Raw genomic sequence first — 18,535 nt, 5'->3', positions numbered from 1 at the left:
AAACTGATAATGCAAAAAAAAAAAAAAAAAAAGTTGATCATGCAATCATCTCTCTCCTGGACAACCTTCAGTGGAGCCTCATCATCTCCAATATGACATCTCAGCCCCTTCACTGGGCACAGGGCATTCACTGCAGTCTGGCCTCTCAGCCTTTCAGCACCTTCTCTTGCTATGCACCCCATCCCATACTGTACTCCAGCTCTACCAGATGACTTGTGAGTCCCAGATGTGCCACTCCCACCCTCCCTGCCTTGACTCATGCCAGTCCCCCTGACAGGATCTCTGGGCTTTTCTTCCCTCTCACTCATTTGACTGACATATGACTTTTTTATTTTTTAAGATTCAGCTTAAAGTCATTCTGTAAAAAGACTTTCCTAATTCTCACTCCTGGGGACTCACTCCTCCCATACCACACTGTACTATCCTTAGTCTTGGAGTGCTGTGTTTGTGTTCTCCGTAGCCTTCTAGGCTGAGCTTCAAAGGTAGAAGCTGCACCTGCTAGTTTTTGTTTTCTTTATACCCAGCACAACCCTTGGTACATGAGCAATGCTCAATACAATGGAGTCTCAACTTATATTCATTTCACTTGCACAAACTCAACTGCTTTCACACATACACATGCACACACACACGCACACACACAGTGTGCGTAAATTTTAATGGTTTTGCCATTCTGCCCTCCATTCCACCCAGTTTGTCTGGGGCTCAGAGTGAGTATGAGGTGGATTCTACTTATACCCACCATGGGTTTGGTTCCCACAGCTCCCTAGTGTTAAAGACATCGTGTACATCTCATAAGATAGCTCCTCAGCTCGAGCCAACTTCTTCATCTGGCTCTTGTTAGAAGAAACCACCCTCTGGACTAAGATTTAAGGGAAAAATCAGTTGTGTTGGGATTATGGAGACTCTGTGTCATCTTAATGTGGCACATTCCCAAGGGATTTCTCCAGAGGAATTTTGACTGAATGTTGTTTCCCCTTTATACACTGACTTTTCAACCTAAACTCCCTGTAGGATGCACATCCTTCTCTCAATATATCGTGAGTTTATTGAACGGCTGGTCATTATCACAGTCAGAACACAAATTCAGTTTGTCTTAGGGCTAATCCAGTGTTTTGTCTCCTCCCTACAGTTCATGTGTAGAATTGTTCTTTTCTGTAAGTCATTTTTACTTAGAAAGGCAGATAGGGTAAGAGCCACAAGGAAATAATTACCGAAGATTCAAGCCAGTAGTCTTTGAATGATACTTTGTCATGGCAATTTTTTTTCTTGAGGACTGTCTAGATTTATTTATTTATTTATTTATTTATTTATTTATTTATTAATAATCTGTTACATATTGGAAGAAGTACATGATCTTTTTAAAGTTTTATTTAAATTCCAGTTAGTTAACATACAGTGTGACATTAATTTCAAGTGTACAACATAGTGATCCCGCACTTGCACACACCACTGGGTGCTCGTCACAAGCGCCCTCCTGAATCCCCATCACCTCTTTCACCCATCTCCCACCCACCTCCCCTCTGGTAAGCATCAGTTTGTTCTCTATAGTCAAGAGTATGTGTCTATGGTAAGTTTGCCTCTCTCTTTTTTTCCTTTTGCTCATTTGTTTTGTTTCTTAAATTCCACCTATGAGTGAAATTATAGGGTATTTGTCTTTCTCTGATTTCGCTGAACATAATACTCTCTAACTCCATCCATGCCATTGCAAATGGTAAGATTTAATTATTTTTTTTAATAGCTGAGTAATATTCCATTATATATAGATACCACATCTTCTTTATGTATTCATCAGTCAATGGATGCTTGGGTTTTTTCTGTAATTTGGCTATTATAGATAATTTTGAGATAAACATGGGGTGCATGTATCCCTGTGAATTAGTATTTTTGTATTCTTTGGGTAAACATCTAGTAATGCAATTGTTGGATCATAGGGTAGTTCTATTTTTAACTTTTTCAGCTATGATTTCAACACTATGGAAAGGCTATCATGTTGCCAAATGTGTTAAAGGGCATTGCTTTTATAATCTCTCTTTGAGAAACTTGTATTTAAATGAATAATTTTGTTCTTTTCATACTCTTGGTTACTGACTATTGAGTTAAGACTTGGTTGATAATTGATTTTAGAGTCACTATTCTCAGAGAAATTCAGAATTGGGGAAATTTGAATTTTCAGGAAGCATCCCCGTGGAGTCTTTCCTCAGCTTGCTTTTTTTTTTTTTTGGCTCTTACTGTTCTCTTTCCCTTGGTGATTCTAATTTATGTCTACAGCTCAACACTGTTTGGGTACTAATGCATCATAATCCTGCATCACGCTCCCCATACCCTCTCCTACTTTTCTCCTTGTCTTTTGGATATCTCCTCCTGAGACTCCCACTGGCACCTGCTGAGATGCTTCCCCTTCCACCTCCCTACTCCCACAAACCCAGGTCTCCAGAGTCTCTCTAACTGGTACCACCATTCTCCCCTGTTAGCCAACGCCTTTCTGCCCCATATCTAATCAGCACATTCTGTACATTCTGTCTGGGATGGTTTCTAGTGAGTATCACCCCCCTGTTTCCATCACTACCACTGAAACTCCAGCCCATCGTGCCTCTCAAATAGATTGTTAGACCCGTCCAAGTGGGCTCTCTAGCTCAGGTCTCTCTCTTCAAACCATTCTAACACTCTTGACATATTTTTCTAATCAAGGCATGGCTCTAAGAATAACTTCTCAAACCCAATGCTTCAGGGAGTTCCCACAGCTTATTGAATTACTCTGTATAAACATCTCAACATGGCGTATTGGATATCAGCATATTCCTAGTAAATATCACCTCATTATCACAATATCACTTCACTGTCAATTCCCACTGCTGCTTTCCTTGGAAAGAATGTTCCAGAAAAACCACTGTGCCTTGTGTTCCTGCCTTTGGCACTTTTCTTCAGGTCATCTTCTCTACATGGACCATTCTCCTCCACCTCTCCCATTTAAATAACAGCTTTAATATGTCTGCATTCAATGGCTTGTCATTTAGGAAGCTTTTCCTGATTTTGGTTTCCAATTATACACTTTGTAAACCTTTACTGTAACTCCTTTATGTCATTCTACAGTCTTCTGTACGTTATAATTATGTGAATATCATATTGCCCTGACTGACCTTTTACATTTTTGGCAGTCCAACATAGTGAGCATCCAGCGGGATGAGAATAGTTATTGAATTGATTTAAATGGAAATATTTTTTATTCAAATATAATTAACATGTAATGTTATATTAGTTTCAGGTGTACAACATATTGATTTAACAATTCTGTACATTGCCCAGTGCTCATCAAAATAAGCGTTACCCCTAAATAAGTGTTACCCCCAAACTATTACCCCTCCTTGTCTGTTAACACCTATCCACCCCCTCCCCCCACCTTTCTTCTGGAAACCACCAGTTTGCTCTCTGTATTTAAGAGTCTGGGTTCTTGTTTGTTTCCTTTTGTATGGTCTTGTCAAAAATGGCAAGATTTCCTTCTTTTTTAAATGGCTGAGTAATATCTCATTGTGTATACAGACACACACACACACACCACATCTTCCTTATCCATTCATCTATAGATGGACACTAGGGTTGCGTCTGTGTCTTGGTTATTGTAAATAATTCTGAAATAAAAGGAAAGGTGCATTATATATGTCTTTTCAAATTATTAGCATTTTCATTTACTTTGGGTAAATATCCAGTAGTGGAATTCCTGGATCATATGGTAAGTCTATTTTTAATTTTTTGAGGAGCCTCTGTACTGTTCTCCAGAGTGGCTGGACCAGTTTGCATTCCCACAGATAGTACATGAGGGTTCCCTTTCTCCACATCCTCACCAACACTAGTTTTTTGTTTTTTTTTTTTAATTTTAATCATTCTGTTGGGTGTGAGGTGATAGTTCATTGTGGTTTTTATTTGCATTTCCCTGATGATGAGTGATGTGGAACATCTTTTCATGTGTCTATTGTTCATCTGTATTTTTTATTTATTTGGAGAAATGTCTGTTCAGGGCCTCTGCCCATTTTGTAGTCGAATTGGTTTTGGTTTTTTTTTATGATAGTCACAGAGAGAGAGAGAGAGAGAGAGAGAGAGAGAGGCAGAGACACAGGCAGAGGGAGAAGCAGGCTCCATGCACTGGGAGCCCGACGTGGGATTCGATCCCGAGTCTCCAGGATCGCGCCCTGGGCCAAAGGCAGGCGCTAAACCGCTGCGCCACCCAGGGATCCCTCGAATTGGGTTTTTATGGTGTTGAGTTTCTGTGTTCTTTACATACTTTGGATATTAACCCTTATCAGGTATATCACTTGCCAATATCTTCTCTCATGTAATAAGTTGTCTTTTGTTGCTTTCCTGCACTGACAAAATTATTTTGGTATAGTCCAACAGTTTATAGTTTACATATTTTTTGTTTCCCTTGTTTGAGGAGACATAGCTAGAAAAAATGTTTCTACAGCCAATGTCAAAGAAATTACTGTATTCTAGAAATTTTTACCATTTCAGGTCTCACATTTAGGTCTTTAGTCCATTTTGGGTTTAGTTTTGTGTATGGTGTAAGAAAGCCAATTTTTATTCTTTTGCATGTAGCTGCTCAGTTTTCCCACCACCACTTGTTGAAAAGACTGTCTTTTCCCCCTTTGTATATTATTGCCTTCTTTGCCATGGGCTAATTGACCATAAGCTGGAGTTTATTTCTGGAATCCCTACTTTGTTCCACTGATCTATGTGTCTATTTTTGTGCCAGAACCAAACTGTTTTGATTACTACAGCTTTGCAGTATATATTGACATCTGAAATTGTGATACTTCCAATGCTGTTCTTTCTAAATGGAAATAATTTTTAGTATGCCCCTCAGCCCTGCTGCCCAGTGCAAATCATCATCCCCTCCACCACCAAGGATCAGTTTCAGATAGCATTTTCTACTTATGTTCAGACATTTCCTGAAGTCTTTTCTGCTCCTGGTCAACAGCAATGGGACTATTCTTTCTCCTTCAGTTTTTCCAAAGCATCTTGCTCACCTTGGGAATGCTTCGCAATGCCAATCTTATTTTGGGAACTGTACTGGCTCAAGCCAGACTATGCTTCAGTCTGAAGCATAAGTTCATGCCTGAGCTTACCAAATTGGTGCCTTACTCTGCACCAAAGAAGTAAAAAGAAAACCTCAATAGTAGAGGCCCTGCTTTAAAGATCAGATCTGGGTTTTCATAAATCTGCTTTTTTCTTTTAAGATTTATTTATTATTTGAGAAAGAGAGAGAGAGAGAGAAAAACGAGAGAGAGAGTACAATGGGGAGGGCCAGGGAGTCTTAGGCAGTCTCCACATTGAACACAGAGCCCAATTCGGGGCTCCATCCTTCGACCCTGAGATCACAACCTGAGCCAAAACCAAGAGTCAGAAACTCAACCAACTGGACCACCCAGATGCCCCATAGGGCTGTTTATTTAATGGAATTAACTCATCAATTGATAAAGGAAATGACCTTGCTAAGATTTTAGGTGATTTTTTTTTCTGAGTAGACAATTTGCAATCTTAGAAAGTTACATCCAAAGCAGTAAATAGATTACTTTCCTAACCATTTCTTCGTGTGGTTCCTCAGTGCCAGAGCTGTTTATAAGCTTGTCTTTCCCTCATCCTCTGACCTGAAGAGTATATGACATTCTTTCTTGAGATGCTTTTGGACAAAAGCCATCATTAGTGGCAGAAGCTTTTCCCCCAAATCTGTTTATCCCGTATCCACATCAGTGCCATGTTTTCAGAGAATAGATGGATGATATTCATTCCCCATAATCTTTCTTTTCAGCCAGATTTAAAAGATCAGAACTTAATTGTGAATACATTGGAGGATAAAACTGCCATTTTTACATAGACTTATTTATTTTAGAGAGAGCTAGAGAGCACGTGTGCATGTGAGCACAAGCAGGGGAGGGAGAGAAGGAGGGGGAGAGAGAGACACTCCAGCAGACTCCCCACTGAGCATGGAGCCTGATGCAGGGCTTGATCCCACCATCCTGAGATCATGACCTGAGCCAAAACCGACTGAACCACCTAGGTGCTCCAAAACTGCCTATTTTTACTAATCAAGCTGCAGATACTCAGATCACCCTAATGCATTGGCTTCCTGCCATCATCAGTCACCTCTTCTAGACGCTTCCTCTTTAGCCACCCCCTTCCTTAGCCCCACAAACTCATTGGATTCCTCTTTCATGAAAGTCTATAATTCTGACCTCAATTCAAGTCAGAGCTCCTTGGGAGTCTACAGAAGGAAAGCCCTCCTGCCCAGGACCCCAAACACTCTCCCACATCCCATGTGAAAACTGTCCAGCTAAGACCCTGAAGTCCTGGCTAAGTGTCAGGCAGTCTCCTGGAGAGGCTGCACACCCCCATGTGGGTTCTCCTTTCCCAGGACTTTGGTCTATCTGAGCTTACCTGCCCTCCACCCCACCTCCAAAACTTCTTGATTTTATCTCGGGTCAGTTATCCTGCCACATTTTGGACTTTCCTCTGCACTTAGTGAATCGAAACAAAATTCCCCAGTGCAGTTTTCTGTAAAGACAGCCTCCTCTTTATTCTGGGCAGCATTTAGAATAATCACAGCATTTAGAGCTGAAAGAAGCCTGAGGGAACGTCTACTTCCAATCTTAAGGGTGTACAAATTTGGAAATTGAGAGCCGGAGAGCTCAAATGGCTGGTTGACTCTGCTGCTCTGTAAATAAGTGAACATTTTCTGGCTTTATTGCCCATTTGTTGCAAATGTTAAAATGAGCATTTTTATTCATAAGAACCCCCCTTCCCACGTTTTTCTATTAGTCTCCTCTTAATAGAAAAATGTCTCTCAATTCACATGTGACGTGGAGGGAAGGGATTTCAGAATCCATTAACACTTTAATAACACTTATTTTCCTTTCAGGTTCTCCCTCCATTACCCAGGTTGTTATTAAGACATTTTTATATCCACTGGGGGAGCATCTGTGCAGGTAGCACAACTGACTTGTGTGTTCTCTTTGTTCGTGGTGAAGCTATCCCACAAACACTAATCACTTTGTCCCCAGTCCTCAGTGGTTGGGATATGTGGGAAAGGGGTATGCAGTTTTTATGCATTACAGTTTGCAGACTTTTGATGGCCTGTATGCTCCACAACCCAGATCAGTGGTTTGAACATTTCTTTTCCTCCCACACTGATCAGTTATTTTTTAAAATTATGTATTTATTGGCGGGGTGGGGGGGTGCAAGAGGCGAGTGTGCCAGGGGGAAGGAAAGAGGGAAAGAATCTCCAGCAGACTCCACTGAGTACGGAGCACGTTGTGGGCTTGCTCTCATGACCCTGGGATCACGACCTGTGCTGAAGTCAGGAGTCAGATGCTTTACCAAGTGAGCTACCCTCAGCCGTTGAGCATCTGCTTTCGGCCCAGGGAGTGATCCTGGAGACCGGGGATCGAGTCCCACTTTGGGCTCCCTGCATGGAGCCTGCTTCTCCCTCTGCCTGTGTCTCTGCCTCTCTCTGGGTGTGTCTCTCATGAATAAATTAAAAAAAAAAAAAGTGAGCCACCCAGGTGCACCTGGTATTTTCTTTTTAACCTTTTTTTCCCTTTTTTTGAGGGGGGGAGAGGGAGAGGGGAAGAGAGAGAATCTTAACCAATGCCCAGCATCGGGTGATGGAGGAAGGACTTGACCCCAGGACACTGAGATCATGATCTGAGCTGAATTCAAGAGTCGGATGCTTAACTGACTGAGCCTCCCAAGCACCCCACACACTGATCAGTTATTGTATACTCTTTAGTCAAATATATTTCAGCTGTGAGTGGGTAAGACTGCTGGTGTCTAGCGTGACCCATTCGTCCTGGTGTTCCCAGGACTTTCCCAGCTGTGGCACTGAAAATCCCACTTCCCCAGAGGTCCCTCAGTCTTGGGCAAACTGGGACAGATGGTTACCCTAAGTGCTGCCCCAGCACATTCCTCCTCACTTCCCAATGCCAAGGTCATCTCAGGATCAAGAATTAGAGCCTTAGATACTTGTGTTCCATAGAACAGCACTGATCAATAAACTGGGGGAAAGTTAGAATCAAACCACTCAGGTATGCAGCTTCCATTATACCAAAGACTCATTGGAAGGTAGTGATTGAAACTGTACTAACAGTCACGAGGGCCCTAACCAAAGCAGCCTGGGACCAAGTGTACTCTATTTATAACAAGTTTTCCATTGTTTTTGAGGAGAAGGGATAAGAGTATAAGGAAGTCATTCAAAAGGATAAGTTGGTACACATAAAATCTGAATCGAAAACCATGTTAGCCAGTGGGAGAATCAAATGCAAAGATCTTCAATAAACTGCACAGGACATATCTTGGAGAAAAATGTGTTCCAGCTCTAATGTCTAAGAAAGAAGTGTCTGCTTTTTGGGATTGATCCAAGCCCTCTGTCCTATAAACAGTCTAAACCCAAGTTAATAACAGGTTCTGTGGGAAAAAAAGCTAGTAGGACAGTGGTTTGAATAAACTGAGCACAAGTCAAGAATTTAATAGAGCTATTAAAAGTAGAAGTTGGAGGGAACCACTGCCTATCTCTATTTTAAGACTGTTTGGCTCCCACTTATTTGAAAATGTTAAAAAGATAAAGGGTATCTTCCAGATACAGATCTCTGGAAGCTGCTGAATGATAAAATGTCTCTTAGTAGAAATACCATCCCCGTTGCAATGTCAGTGCGATGTTCAAAAATATGGAGGTGGAGGAGTTTGGAGGTAGTTGGTATTAGAAGGGAGGCAGGAGACTATCCTGGAATTGGACGGACCTTGGACATGCAAGCTCCCTTCATGAATTTGCAATCTTTTTTTCCCTCAAAGGAGATATTTAGAAAAGGGGCAGAGGAGACAGTCACCCATCCCATTCCTTGAAACTTACCAGCTTACAACCAACGATATAATTTTTGTTTGCATTTTTTATTTGATTTTTACTTTTGTTTTGTTTGGGCAATTAGAATGAAATCTGGGGGATGCCTAGGTGGCTCAGTGGTTGAGCATCTGCCTTCAGCTCAGGGCGTGATCCCGGGATCTGGGATTGAGTCCCACGTTGGGCTTCTTGCAGGGAGCCTGCTTCTCCCTCTGCCTGTATCTCTGCCCTTCCCTCTCTCTGTCTCTCATGAATAAATAAACAAAAATCTTAAAAAAAAAAAAAAGAATTAAATCTGGGCGATTAACCCCAGAAGGGAAAGAACTTTGATACCTGAAGCAGGCTTCCAGGGAAGTAGGACAAAGAGTGTGACCCCAGAAGAACAAGGTGGGCTAGGATGGTGGTATGTGGCATAGCAGAAGAAGATGCAGAAGAAGCCTTCTTAGCCAGATTTACTTTCCACCACTTGGATAGACTACTCGTTTTTTAAAAATTGGGAAACTAAGGCACAGTGATCCTAAGAGACTTTTTCAGGGTCATGTAGAAAGCAGCAGAGCCTTGTGAGTTGTTGTTGTTGTTGTTGTTGTTTTTGAAAGATCTATTTATTTGAGAAAGAGAGAGAGAGAGAAAATGAGCAGAAGGGACAGAGGGAGAAAGAATCTCATGCAGACTCCCTACTGAGACTGGAGCCCAACATGGGGCTCTATCTCATCACCCTGAGATCATGACCTGAGCCAAAATCAAGAGTCGGACACTCAACTAACTGAGCCACGAAGGTGCCCCCAGCATAGGCAGCAAATGACCCTTCAAGCACAGCTGCTGTGCTGCACTAAACATACCTAAGAAGGCAGGCAGGGCAGGTAGTTTCCTAGTTGAACCAAGTTTACCAACAGAGAGATGCCTTAAGATGTGTTGAGTAATTCTTATGTGTCTTTAGCAGACACATTGTTTTAAGCTCTTTTTATGTCCCATACTATTTAAATCTCTTTAGAACTCTATGTGATCAGGCTTCTTAACATCTCAATTTTATAGAAGAAGGAAGGACACTGAGGTACATAGTCCAGTGCCCTGCACTCTAACCCAGATGGTGTATATAAAAGGGCTTCGTGCAGGTGTAAGGACCAACATTACTTTTTTTCCTCTTTTTTTAAATAATAAATTTATTTTTTATTGGTGTTCAATTTGCCAACATAAGAATAACACCCAGTGCTCATCCCGTCAAGTGCCCCCTCAGTGCCCGTCACCCAGTCACCCCAATCCCCCGCCCTCTTCCCCTTCCACCACCCCTAGTTCGTTTCCCAGAGTTAGGAGTCTTTACCAACATTACTCTTTGCCCTCATTTCACATTTCTTTATCTGGAAAGACAAGACAGAAATTACACAGGAATTACAGGTGACTGCAAAGACTCCAATATTGCAAAATGTGGACCTTAGAGGAACATAATTGCAATCTAGAGCAGAGATTAGCACACAACATAAAGCCCTTGGGCTAAATCTGGCCCCTATCTGTACTGTCCACAAACTAAGAGTGACTTTACATTTTTATATGGTTGGCGAAGAATCAAAAAAAAAAAAAAAACTGGTGAAGTGGAAATTACATGAACTTGAGATATCAGTGTTCACAAATAAAGATTTAGCAGGACGCAGGCACATATTGTTATAGTTACCTTCATGCTGTGAAGGTAACAGCATTGAGTGGTTTCATCAGAGGTCAGAAGTCCCACAAGCCTAAAATATTTACTACGGGGCCCTTTACAGAAAAAAATGCTAAAAAAAGAAAGGAAGAAAGGAAGAAAGGAAGAAAAGAAAGAAGAGAAAGGAGAGAAAGGAGAGAAAGGAAAGAAAGAAAGAAAAAAGAAAAAATGCCAATGCCTGATGTAGAATCATGTGGTCAACATAATTACCTAATACTTTCAGCAAAAAATTTGTCATAATTGTGAGGTTATTAAATAACTGAACACCTCCCCTTTTGTGCAGAAAATGGCTAATTAAAAAAAAGATTCTGAATAAACAGTTCACAAATGACTTTTTTTTTCAATTTTCTTAAGGATTTTATTTATTTATTTATTTGAGAGAGAGATCTCAGGCAGAGGGAGTTGCAGAGGGAGAGGGAGAAGCAGACTCCCCACTGAGCAGGGAGCCCAACTCGGGGCTCCATCCCACGACCCCTGAGATCATGACCTGAGCTTAAGGCAGATGCTTTACGGATTGGGCCACCCAGGCACCCCCACAAATGACTTTTTAAATAGCATATCCAGCACACATGGATAAGATATAGAAATACATTTATATTCCTATTCACTACATGTTAGGACTCTGCTTGTTTTCAGACAAGATCTGGTTGGCCCAATGTTTGCCCTGATCTTTACGATTGTCAAGCTCTTTCATATACATTAACTTATTTGATAATTTACAAATACTGGAGGTACCAATCGACTGAAATAAAATGGTCACCAAGCTGTATGAGTGGCAGTCACCCTTTAACTGAATGATTGTGCACTGCTCTGCTTCTGGAGTTTTTCTGGAACCTACCTCATCTTTTGTCTGCCACCCATTGCTGACAATGGCATGCCCCGATCTCCCAGTGCTGCATCCCTCTTCTAATTTGTGACTTTTTTTTTTAAGATTTTATTTACTTATCCGTGAGAGACACAGAGAGAGAGAGAGAGAGGCAGAGACATAGAGGGAGGAGAAGCAGGCTCTGTGCAGGGAGCCCGATGTAGGACTCGATCCCGGGACCCCGGCATCACACCCTGAGCCGAAAGCAGACAGTCAACCGCTGACCCACCCAGGTATCCCTAATTTGTGGCTTTTTATCTGCTTAGTTCTGAGTGGGTTTGTTAGGATTGTGTCTAAACTAAAAGTTCATAGGCTAAGTCTCAAGAGGGATTCAAAGGACATGACCTTTAATGCTTAAAGCGAAGATGATAAACTGGGATCCTTTGGGCCAAATGCAATCTTCAGGATGCATATGTATGCGTGCCCTTGTGTCTTAAAAATGTGTTAGTTACTTGGTAACATTGAAAGAGTTTGGGTTGTTTTTCGTTTAATATATAAAAGTCAGATTTCTCAGCTAAAAATATCTGAAGAGCTAGCAGCACTGGCCCGATGACCAGCATGGCATTAATAGCCAGCGTTGAGAGGGAGCTGCTTGCTTTAGGTGGGACCCAGGCTCCTCACTGTGGTCCCCACCCTCCCTCTATGGCCATGACACCTTGGCCAAACATTGGCTGCCACTCCTGAACTTACGAGCCCCGTCTCTCCCTTCCTCCACCAGCTTCGCTTCCTCTTTTTATTTATCTTCCTATACACATTCCAGTGTGAGTCCAGTCCACAGAGTTGTGATCGTTGTTCTGGCTGCTGGGAGATCTTTTCTTGTCTGCTTTCTGTGTCTCCCCTGAAGCCAACGTGTTGGGGGTTGGCAGACTGACCCCTCACGGTGTATGCTTGGTGGAGATGTGGGGGACCCAACCAAAAGCATCACCTTGATTCAGTAGCAATAATTAAGCTGAGAGAAGCAATCTGAGGTAAAGGAGGACTCTAAGCACTTGGAAAGGAGTCGGGCCCGGATTCCTCCCCGGCCCCCGTGACAACTGAACCAGCATTTGCAGTTACCTCTCATGACCCAGCCAGGGCTATGTAGCTCCTAGAAGGTTAATGAGAACTATGGGAACATAAGGGAAAGACATCCCACCGTGTTCTCAGAAAGCCCCAGATAGCCTTGCCTCTTTCTTGACTGTTCAGCTGAGCTGATTATGTGCTGCTCGCTGCCATCCCGGTGCTGTCTTCTTGTTGGTGCTGTTAAAAATTATCCTGGGGGGATCCCTGGGTGGCGCAGCGGTTTGGCGCCTGCCTTTGGCCCAGGGCGCGATCCTGGAGACCCGGGATCGAATCCCACGTCGGGCTCCCTGCATGGAGCCTGCTTCTCCCTCTGCCTGTGTCTCTGCCTCTCTCTCTCTCTGTGACTGTCATAAATAAAAAAAAAAAAATTATCCTGGGACAGAGAGAGGCAGGGAGTGTGATATAGAATGTCTACATGACGACAGTGTTCAGAATGTTAAGCCAACTCAAGTGAACAGAGCAGAAATAGTGTACTGGGTGGAAGTTAATAGCTTAGCCCGCCCAATGGTTTGCTAGAAGAAAATGCCTGTTCAGTTGCCACAGATACCAAGCAAAACAAACCTACCCGCTGGGCTAAGTGCTTAGCAGGCATCCCATTTTCATGTCAGGTTGTTCGTCTAAACCACTGTAAATAAGGCAGGACAGACTATAGGAGGGTTTCTGGGGTGCTGGCATTTTGAACCATGAATCACCTCGCACCACTCCGTGTCCCATTTGCAATCGGCCTCGGCTAAATCATGATTAAAGATGTGCTGAGTTTTATTTGGAGGGGCATTCCACCGGGCTCCCTCTTGTACCAAGGCTCAAGGCTAAAAGGGGGGAACAACCCATGGAACCTATAATCTCTCTTGCCCTCCTCAGCACTTCCCTTTCTGCTCTCCCCAGGTCCGGCCAAGGATATATTTTGCAGAAAAGGGTGTGGCTTAATAAGAACAAAGGGAAGTGAAGGCACCCAAATGGACAATTCAGTTCTTCTCTTCCTATGGCCATATTTCTGCGATGGGAAAGGAAAAGAGCGAGATTTAGACTCCCCTCTTTTTCAGTGGGAATAAATCAACCCAGTGGGAAAGCCTGAGCAGGATGTTTCTCTTCTCTATTACTAAGAACAGAAGTCAAAGTATCAGTTCATTCACAGGGTCGGTCGGAAATGTTGGATATTTTTCAAAAGAGAAATGACAACAGTAACTGGCAATGGGTGTTGAACATATGAGATCATATACACAAACCCCGAACAGGAGTCCTCTCATTCACTGCTCCTCACAACCACTCGAAATGGGAACCACGGTGATTTTCCATCTCACAGATGAAGAACCCAGGGCCAAGAGAGGTTAAATTACTTTATCCTGGTCTCACAGCTGGTCACTGACCAGTGGGGATTTGAAGCCAAATAGACTGGTTTCAGCATCTGGACAAGGGAGCTGCGGAGTGCAGGTCTCTGGCTTCTATCCAGCTGAATGACTTTGGGAAAAAAATATTCTTATTGGCTTCCATTTCCTCATCTGTAAAATAAAGGGTCATGTTAGATGATCTTTAAAGTCCCTGCCAGCTCTCTGAGTCTGTTTGCAAATCAATATCGGTCATCTCCACCGCACTGCTGTCATTTATTAGCTCCGCGAATTACAGTAAGCTAAGGGGCGTGTGGGACAGCAAGGGGGGCAGGGAGATTGCTGCGTTGTACACCGAACCCCTTCCTAACAGAGGCACCTGCTGCCATTGCCACATGGTGCCCCGACGGGTAGGATGGCTGGGTGACTGCCCGGAGATGGGAGCAGGCCGCTGGTAGCATCCCACCCAGGCTGCCACAAGTGGTTTTTGAGCTGGCCCACTTACCTTCCCCCAGAAACGTCCTTACCGCCCTCCTAAGTCTACCACGGGCTCGTGTTTGCTGAGTGCTCCAGGCACCTGGCACAGGTGAGCTATGACAACCCCTCTGTAATGTGACCAGACCTGCTTCCCTTCCTGCCTCCCCTTGAGTTACACTGACTGAGACTTCCAGGAATTTTGCAGCAGCCCTGAAGCCTTTGTTCTTGCTTCAGAGTAAGGAAGTGGGGGGGGGGAGGGGGGGCCGGGAGGGTCTGGGTGGGAGGGAGGCTCCTTTGAGTTCTGTGAAATGACCTCCAATCAAGGTGTCAGCCTTTTCGGACGACCCAGTGGCCAGTGACGCCACGTGCTGCAGATGCAGATAATACCGAGTCATGAGTTCGTGTGAAATGGGAACCCGCCTTCTGGGAACGGCGACCATCCCCTTGCCCCGCGGCGTGCAGACTGAGGTGTGACTGTTTCGCCCGTGGCAGCCACGCGGCTCCTTTGGTGGCACAAGCCAGGGCAGTGCCGGGTCCCTTCCACCCTCCTCCCGGGCGCCCCCCCCCCCCCCCAACCCGAGGGTGGGATTCTTCTTTCCCTCTCCCCACGAACCTACCCAAGCACGTCCAGGCGCTGGAACCGCGTCGGAAACGGTCTCATGTGACCCAGGGCGCACCCACGTCGCCCCGGAATCTCCTAACTCACACCCTACGGGCGCATCCCCCGCACCCCCCATCCGCGTCCGCGTGCCCAGAGGTAGAAATGCCACCGAAACGCAAACGACGGGCTGCGGAACGGGAAAAGGGAATAAACCCTTTTGTTCCTAAAATCGGGGTGGAGGGCGGGGTGGGGTGGAACGGGAGTCCTGAGAGCGCGGTTTGCAAGGGCCGCCCGCGGGCTGCAGGGCTGAGCGGGGGCGGGGAGGGAGCCTGAGGAGCGACGGGAGGTCGGATGGGAATCGATGGGATGGGAGGAGGCGGGGGGAGGAGGGGGCGGGGGCGGGGTGAAGCCAGGGGAGCTCGGCCCGGGTGGACAGGACGATTCCAGAACGCGGTTTGCCGAGCTCCGCCGCTTGCATTTCGTATGCAAATGAGGAGGGCACCTCGCGGGCGGCGCGGGTCGGAGGCGCGGGCGGCGGGGGTTCGGCACCCGGGGCGGGCGAGTGGCGCGGCCGCCGCAGCATCCCCCGGGCCGTCCGCGCCCCGGAGCGTGGAGGCCGCTGCCCCGCTGGCCCGCAGGCCCCGTGGGAGGAGTCGGTGCCGCCCCTCCACCGTCGCGGCCCGGACCCCGGCCCCGGCCACCTCTCCTCAGCCCCTGGAGACAGAGGTCCCCCCCCCCCGCCCCCGAGGAAGTGAAAAGCATGAACTTTTGGAGGTGCTGCCTTTTCGCTCTCGCCCTGCTCAGCGCGCTCATCCTGCTGATGGTCTATCACAGCCAGTTGCACCTGCCGCGGAGCTTGGGGAAGCCGAGTGGCCCCGGCCCGAGGCACGTGAGGCTGCGCGCCTGCGAGGTCGCCCTCGAAGGGAAGGCGGCTTTCCTGTGGGCCAACACCTTGCCGTCGCCCGTGGGCAGCGTCCCCTGTAAGGACTACCTGCTCCAGAGCCACTACATCACCAGCCCCCTGTCGGAGGAGGAGGTGGCTTTCCCTTTGGCTTATGTCATGGTCATCCACAAGAACTTCGAGACCTTCGAAAGGCTCTTCAGGGCCGTCTACATGCCCCAGAATGTCTACTGCGTGCACGTGGATGAGAAAGCCGCGGCCAAGTTTAAGGAATCTGTGCGGCAGCTGCTGAGCTGCTTCCCCAACGCCTTCCTGGCCTCGAGGATGGAGCCCGTGGTCTACGGGGGCATCTCCAGGCTCCAGGCCGACCTGAACTGCCTCAAGGACCTCGCGGCCTCCCAGGTGCCCTGGAAGTACGCCATCAACACGTGTGGCCAGGATTTCCCCCTGAAGACCAACAAGGAGATCGTCCGGCATCTGAAGGGTTTTAAAGGGAAAAACATCACCCCCGGGGTGCTGCCCCCCAGTCACGCCGTCAAGCGGACGAAATTCGTGCACCGGGAGCACATAGGCAAGGATGGCTCTTTTGTGAAAAACACCAATGTTTTGAAGACCTCGCCTCCACATCAGATGACCATCTACTTTGGCACTGCCTACGTGGCCCTCACCAGAGAGTTTGTCGACTTTATCTTTCATGACAAGAGGGCCATTGATCTACTCCACTGGTCCAAAGATACCTACAGCCCCGATGAACATTTCTGGGTGACACTTAACAGGATTCCAGGTATGTGCCAATTTCCGTTGCCGGTTTTTCTTATTCACAGATTGGGCGCACTGGCATTCAGCTCTTCCAGAGAGAACAGACTCATCTGAAGTTATTTGATGGAAAAATTGTAATGCTTAGAAAACTGTTAGTCTAAGTTGCTACTTAGTGACAGTTTTTTTTTTTTTAAGATTTTATTTATTCATCAGAGACACAGAGAGTGAGAGAGAGAGGCAGAGACACAGGCAGAGGGAGAAGCAGGCTCCACGCAGGGAGCCCGATGTGGGACTCGATCCCGGGACTCCGGGATCATGCCCTGGGCTGAAGGCAGGTGCTCAACCGCTGAGCCACCCAGGGATCCCATTTAGTGACAGTTTAATGCCAACTGTGTTGTCTTGCAACTATGTTCAGTATAGCGATGGAAGAAGTATGCAGAGCTACAGGAGCTCTGGCAAAGCTGTCTCTGATCATGTATCGTGTAGCTCACTCTTTTTGTCTTTTTAAAGTTTTTTTTTTAAAGATTTTATGTATTTATTCATGAGAGACAGAGAGAGAGAGAGAGAGAGAGATGCAGAGACATAGGCAGAGGGAGAAACGGGCTCCCTGCAGGGAGTCTGATATGGACTCGATCCCAGGACCCCCGGGCCAAAGGCAGATGCTCAACCCCTGAGCCACCCCAGGCCTCCCTGTTTGTCTTTTTTTTTAACTGAGGTATAATTGACATACACCAGCTCAGTCTTGTGAACAAATGCTTTTCACAGCCCTTGATAAGCACGGCTACAACATGATGAAATTGATTTTTAATAAGACTTCTAGAATTTATGGGTCGAAATAGGTAGTGTTTCTTTCAGAGCACATTGACGCAGTATCACATTAATCCTCAAAGTCATTGCTCAAAGTTGGTGGGGCTGTTTTTAGAAATCTGTGACTCTTTGGAAGTTGATAAATTATCTCTTCAGTTAAATGTCTCTAATCTAAGACCTCATCAAGTACTCAGGTCTCAACCGACTGGGTTCAACAAAAACAGTCTGATATCTCGTTGTCGAGAAGAATGGGTAAAATGAGTTGGAATATACGGAGTTGATCCAAAGGAAATTCCCAATTTCGAAGTCACAGATTATTGGAAATTCCACCCGGCAGTCTCTTGGTTTCATATACTGTGAAGTTTTTCCCATTGTTCATGATCGTTTGGAAGGGGGTCCAAGGTATATACTAGGCAACTGAAGGCAGGAAACAGCACCAGATTCCCTCTTCGATTCAGGACTGAGCTTCTTTTCAAAATTTTGTTTTCTGTGTGTTGTCTAAGAACACCAGTGTGGCCTGCAGCACCTGTTCCTGGTGATGTCCCAATAAACGAGTTTCTGTTGTTGTGACAGCAAGGCTGTGTGTATCAGCTCTGTGTGAGGGTGGCCCTGTGCCTGCCAATATGTGCAATAACTCCCTGCTTGTACATGTAGTATTATTATCATGGGCACATTTGAGTGCAGTTTGAAGCTACCTTCATATCTGAAAGTGGATTCACAGCGGTGCCTCTTTTCTCAATAACTCAGCATTCCTAAGAGCCAAATTGGAGTGGGGGTCACAAAAATCTATTCAGGGCAGAAAGAGCGTGGGCCAGGTGACGAGGAACAGAGACGTATGCTCTCCCATGGGCCACTGAATTGTCAGATCGCAAAGACTTGTAGGAACAGGAGTAAACCAACATTTATCACAGTGTAGTAAGTGTTCATTCTTATTATTTACAAACGACTATTTCAAACCCATGTCAATAGGCTGTAGGTGGCATCTGATATATCTGATATAGTCTTGGTTGATCCAGTTTGCTCCAGATGCAGGCTCTACATCATTTCTTCAAGGATGAGAAGTAATCATTGTTACCCTCATGTAGAGAGAGGAAGAAAAGGAGGCTTAGAGAGATTGAACTAACATGCTCATCTTTACACGGCTTGCCCAAGCAAAGCTGG

At 45.5% G+C, this 18,535-nt stretch overlaps 1 protein-coding gene across 4 annotated transcripts in view; it reads left to right on the top strand.

Moving 5' to 3' along the window:
* GCNT2 (glucosaminyl (N-acetyl) transferase 2 (I blood group)) overlaps positions 1–18,535 on the top strand; it is an 82,607-nt gene that overhangs the window by 33,631 nt on the left and 30,441 nt on the right. Inside the window, exon 2 of one of the 4 annotated variants that reach the window (XM_072813897.1) lies at positions 13,390–14,502. The exons of 2 other annotated variants lie outside the window; for them this stretch is intronic. In XM_072813897.1, coding sequence (XP_072669998.1) covers positions 13,390–13,556 — 167 coding nt within the window. In that variant the 3' untranslated portion in view covers positions 13,557–14,502. Of the gene's footprint in view, positions 1–13,389; positions 14,503–15,500; positions 16,593–18,535 lie in introns of those variants that run through there. One more of the 4 variants, XM_072813895.1, reaches the window with a different exon arrangement.

The sequence above is a fragment of the Canis lupus genome, chromosome 37, assembly GCF_048164855.1.
Source record: "Canis lupus baileyi chromosome 37, mCanLup2.hap1, whole genome shotgun sequence".
Taxonomy (NCBI): Eukaryota; Metazoa; Chordata; class Mammalia; order Carnivora; family Canidae; genus Canis; species Canis lupus.
Note: the sequence above shows the minus strand (reverse complement) of the source record. Positions and strands in the feature narration are given on the sequence as shown.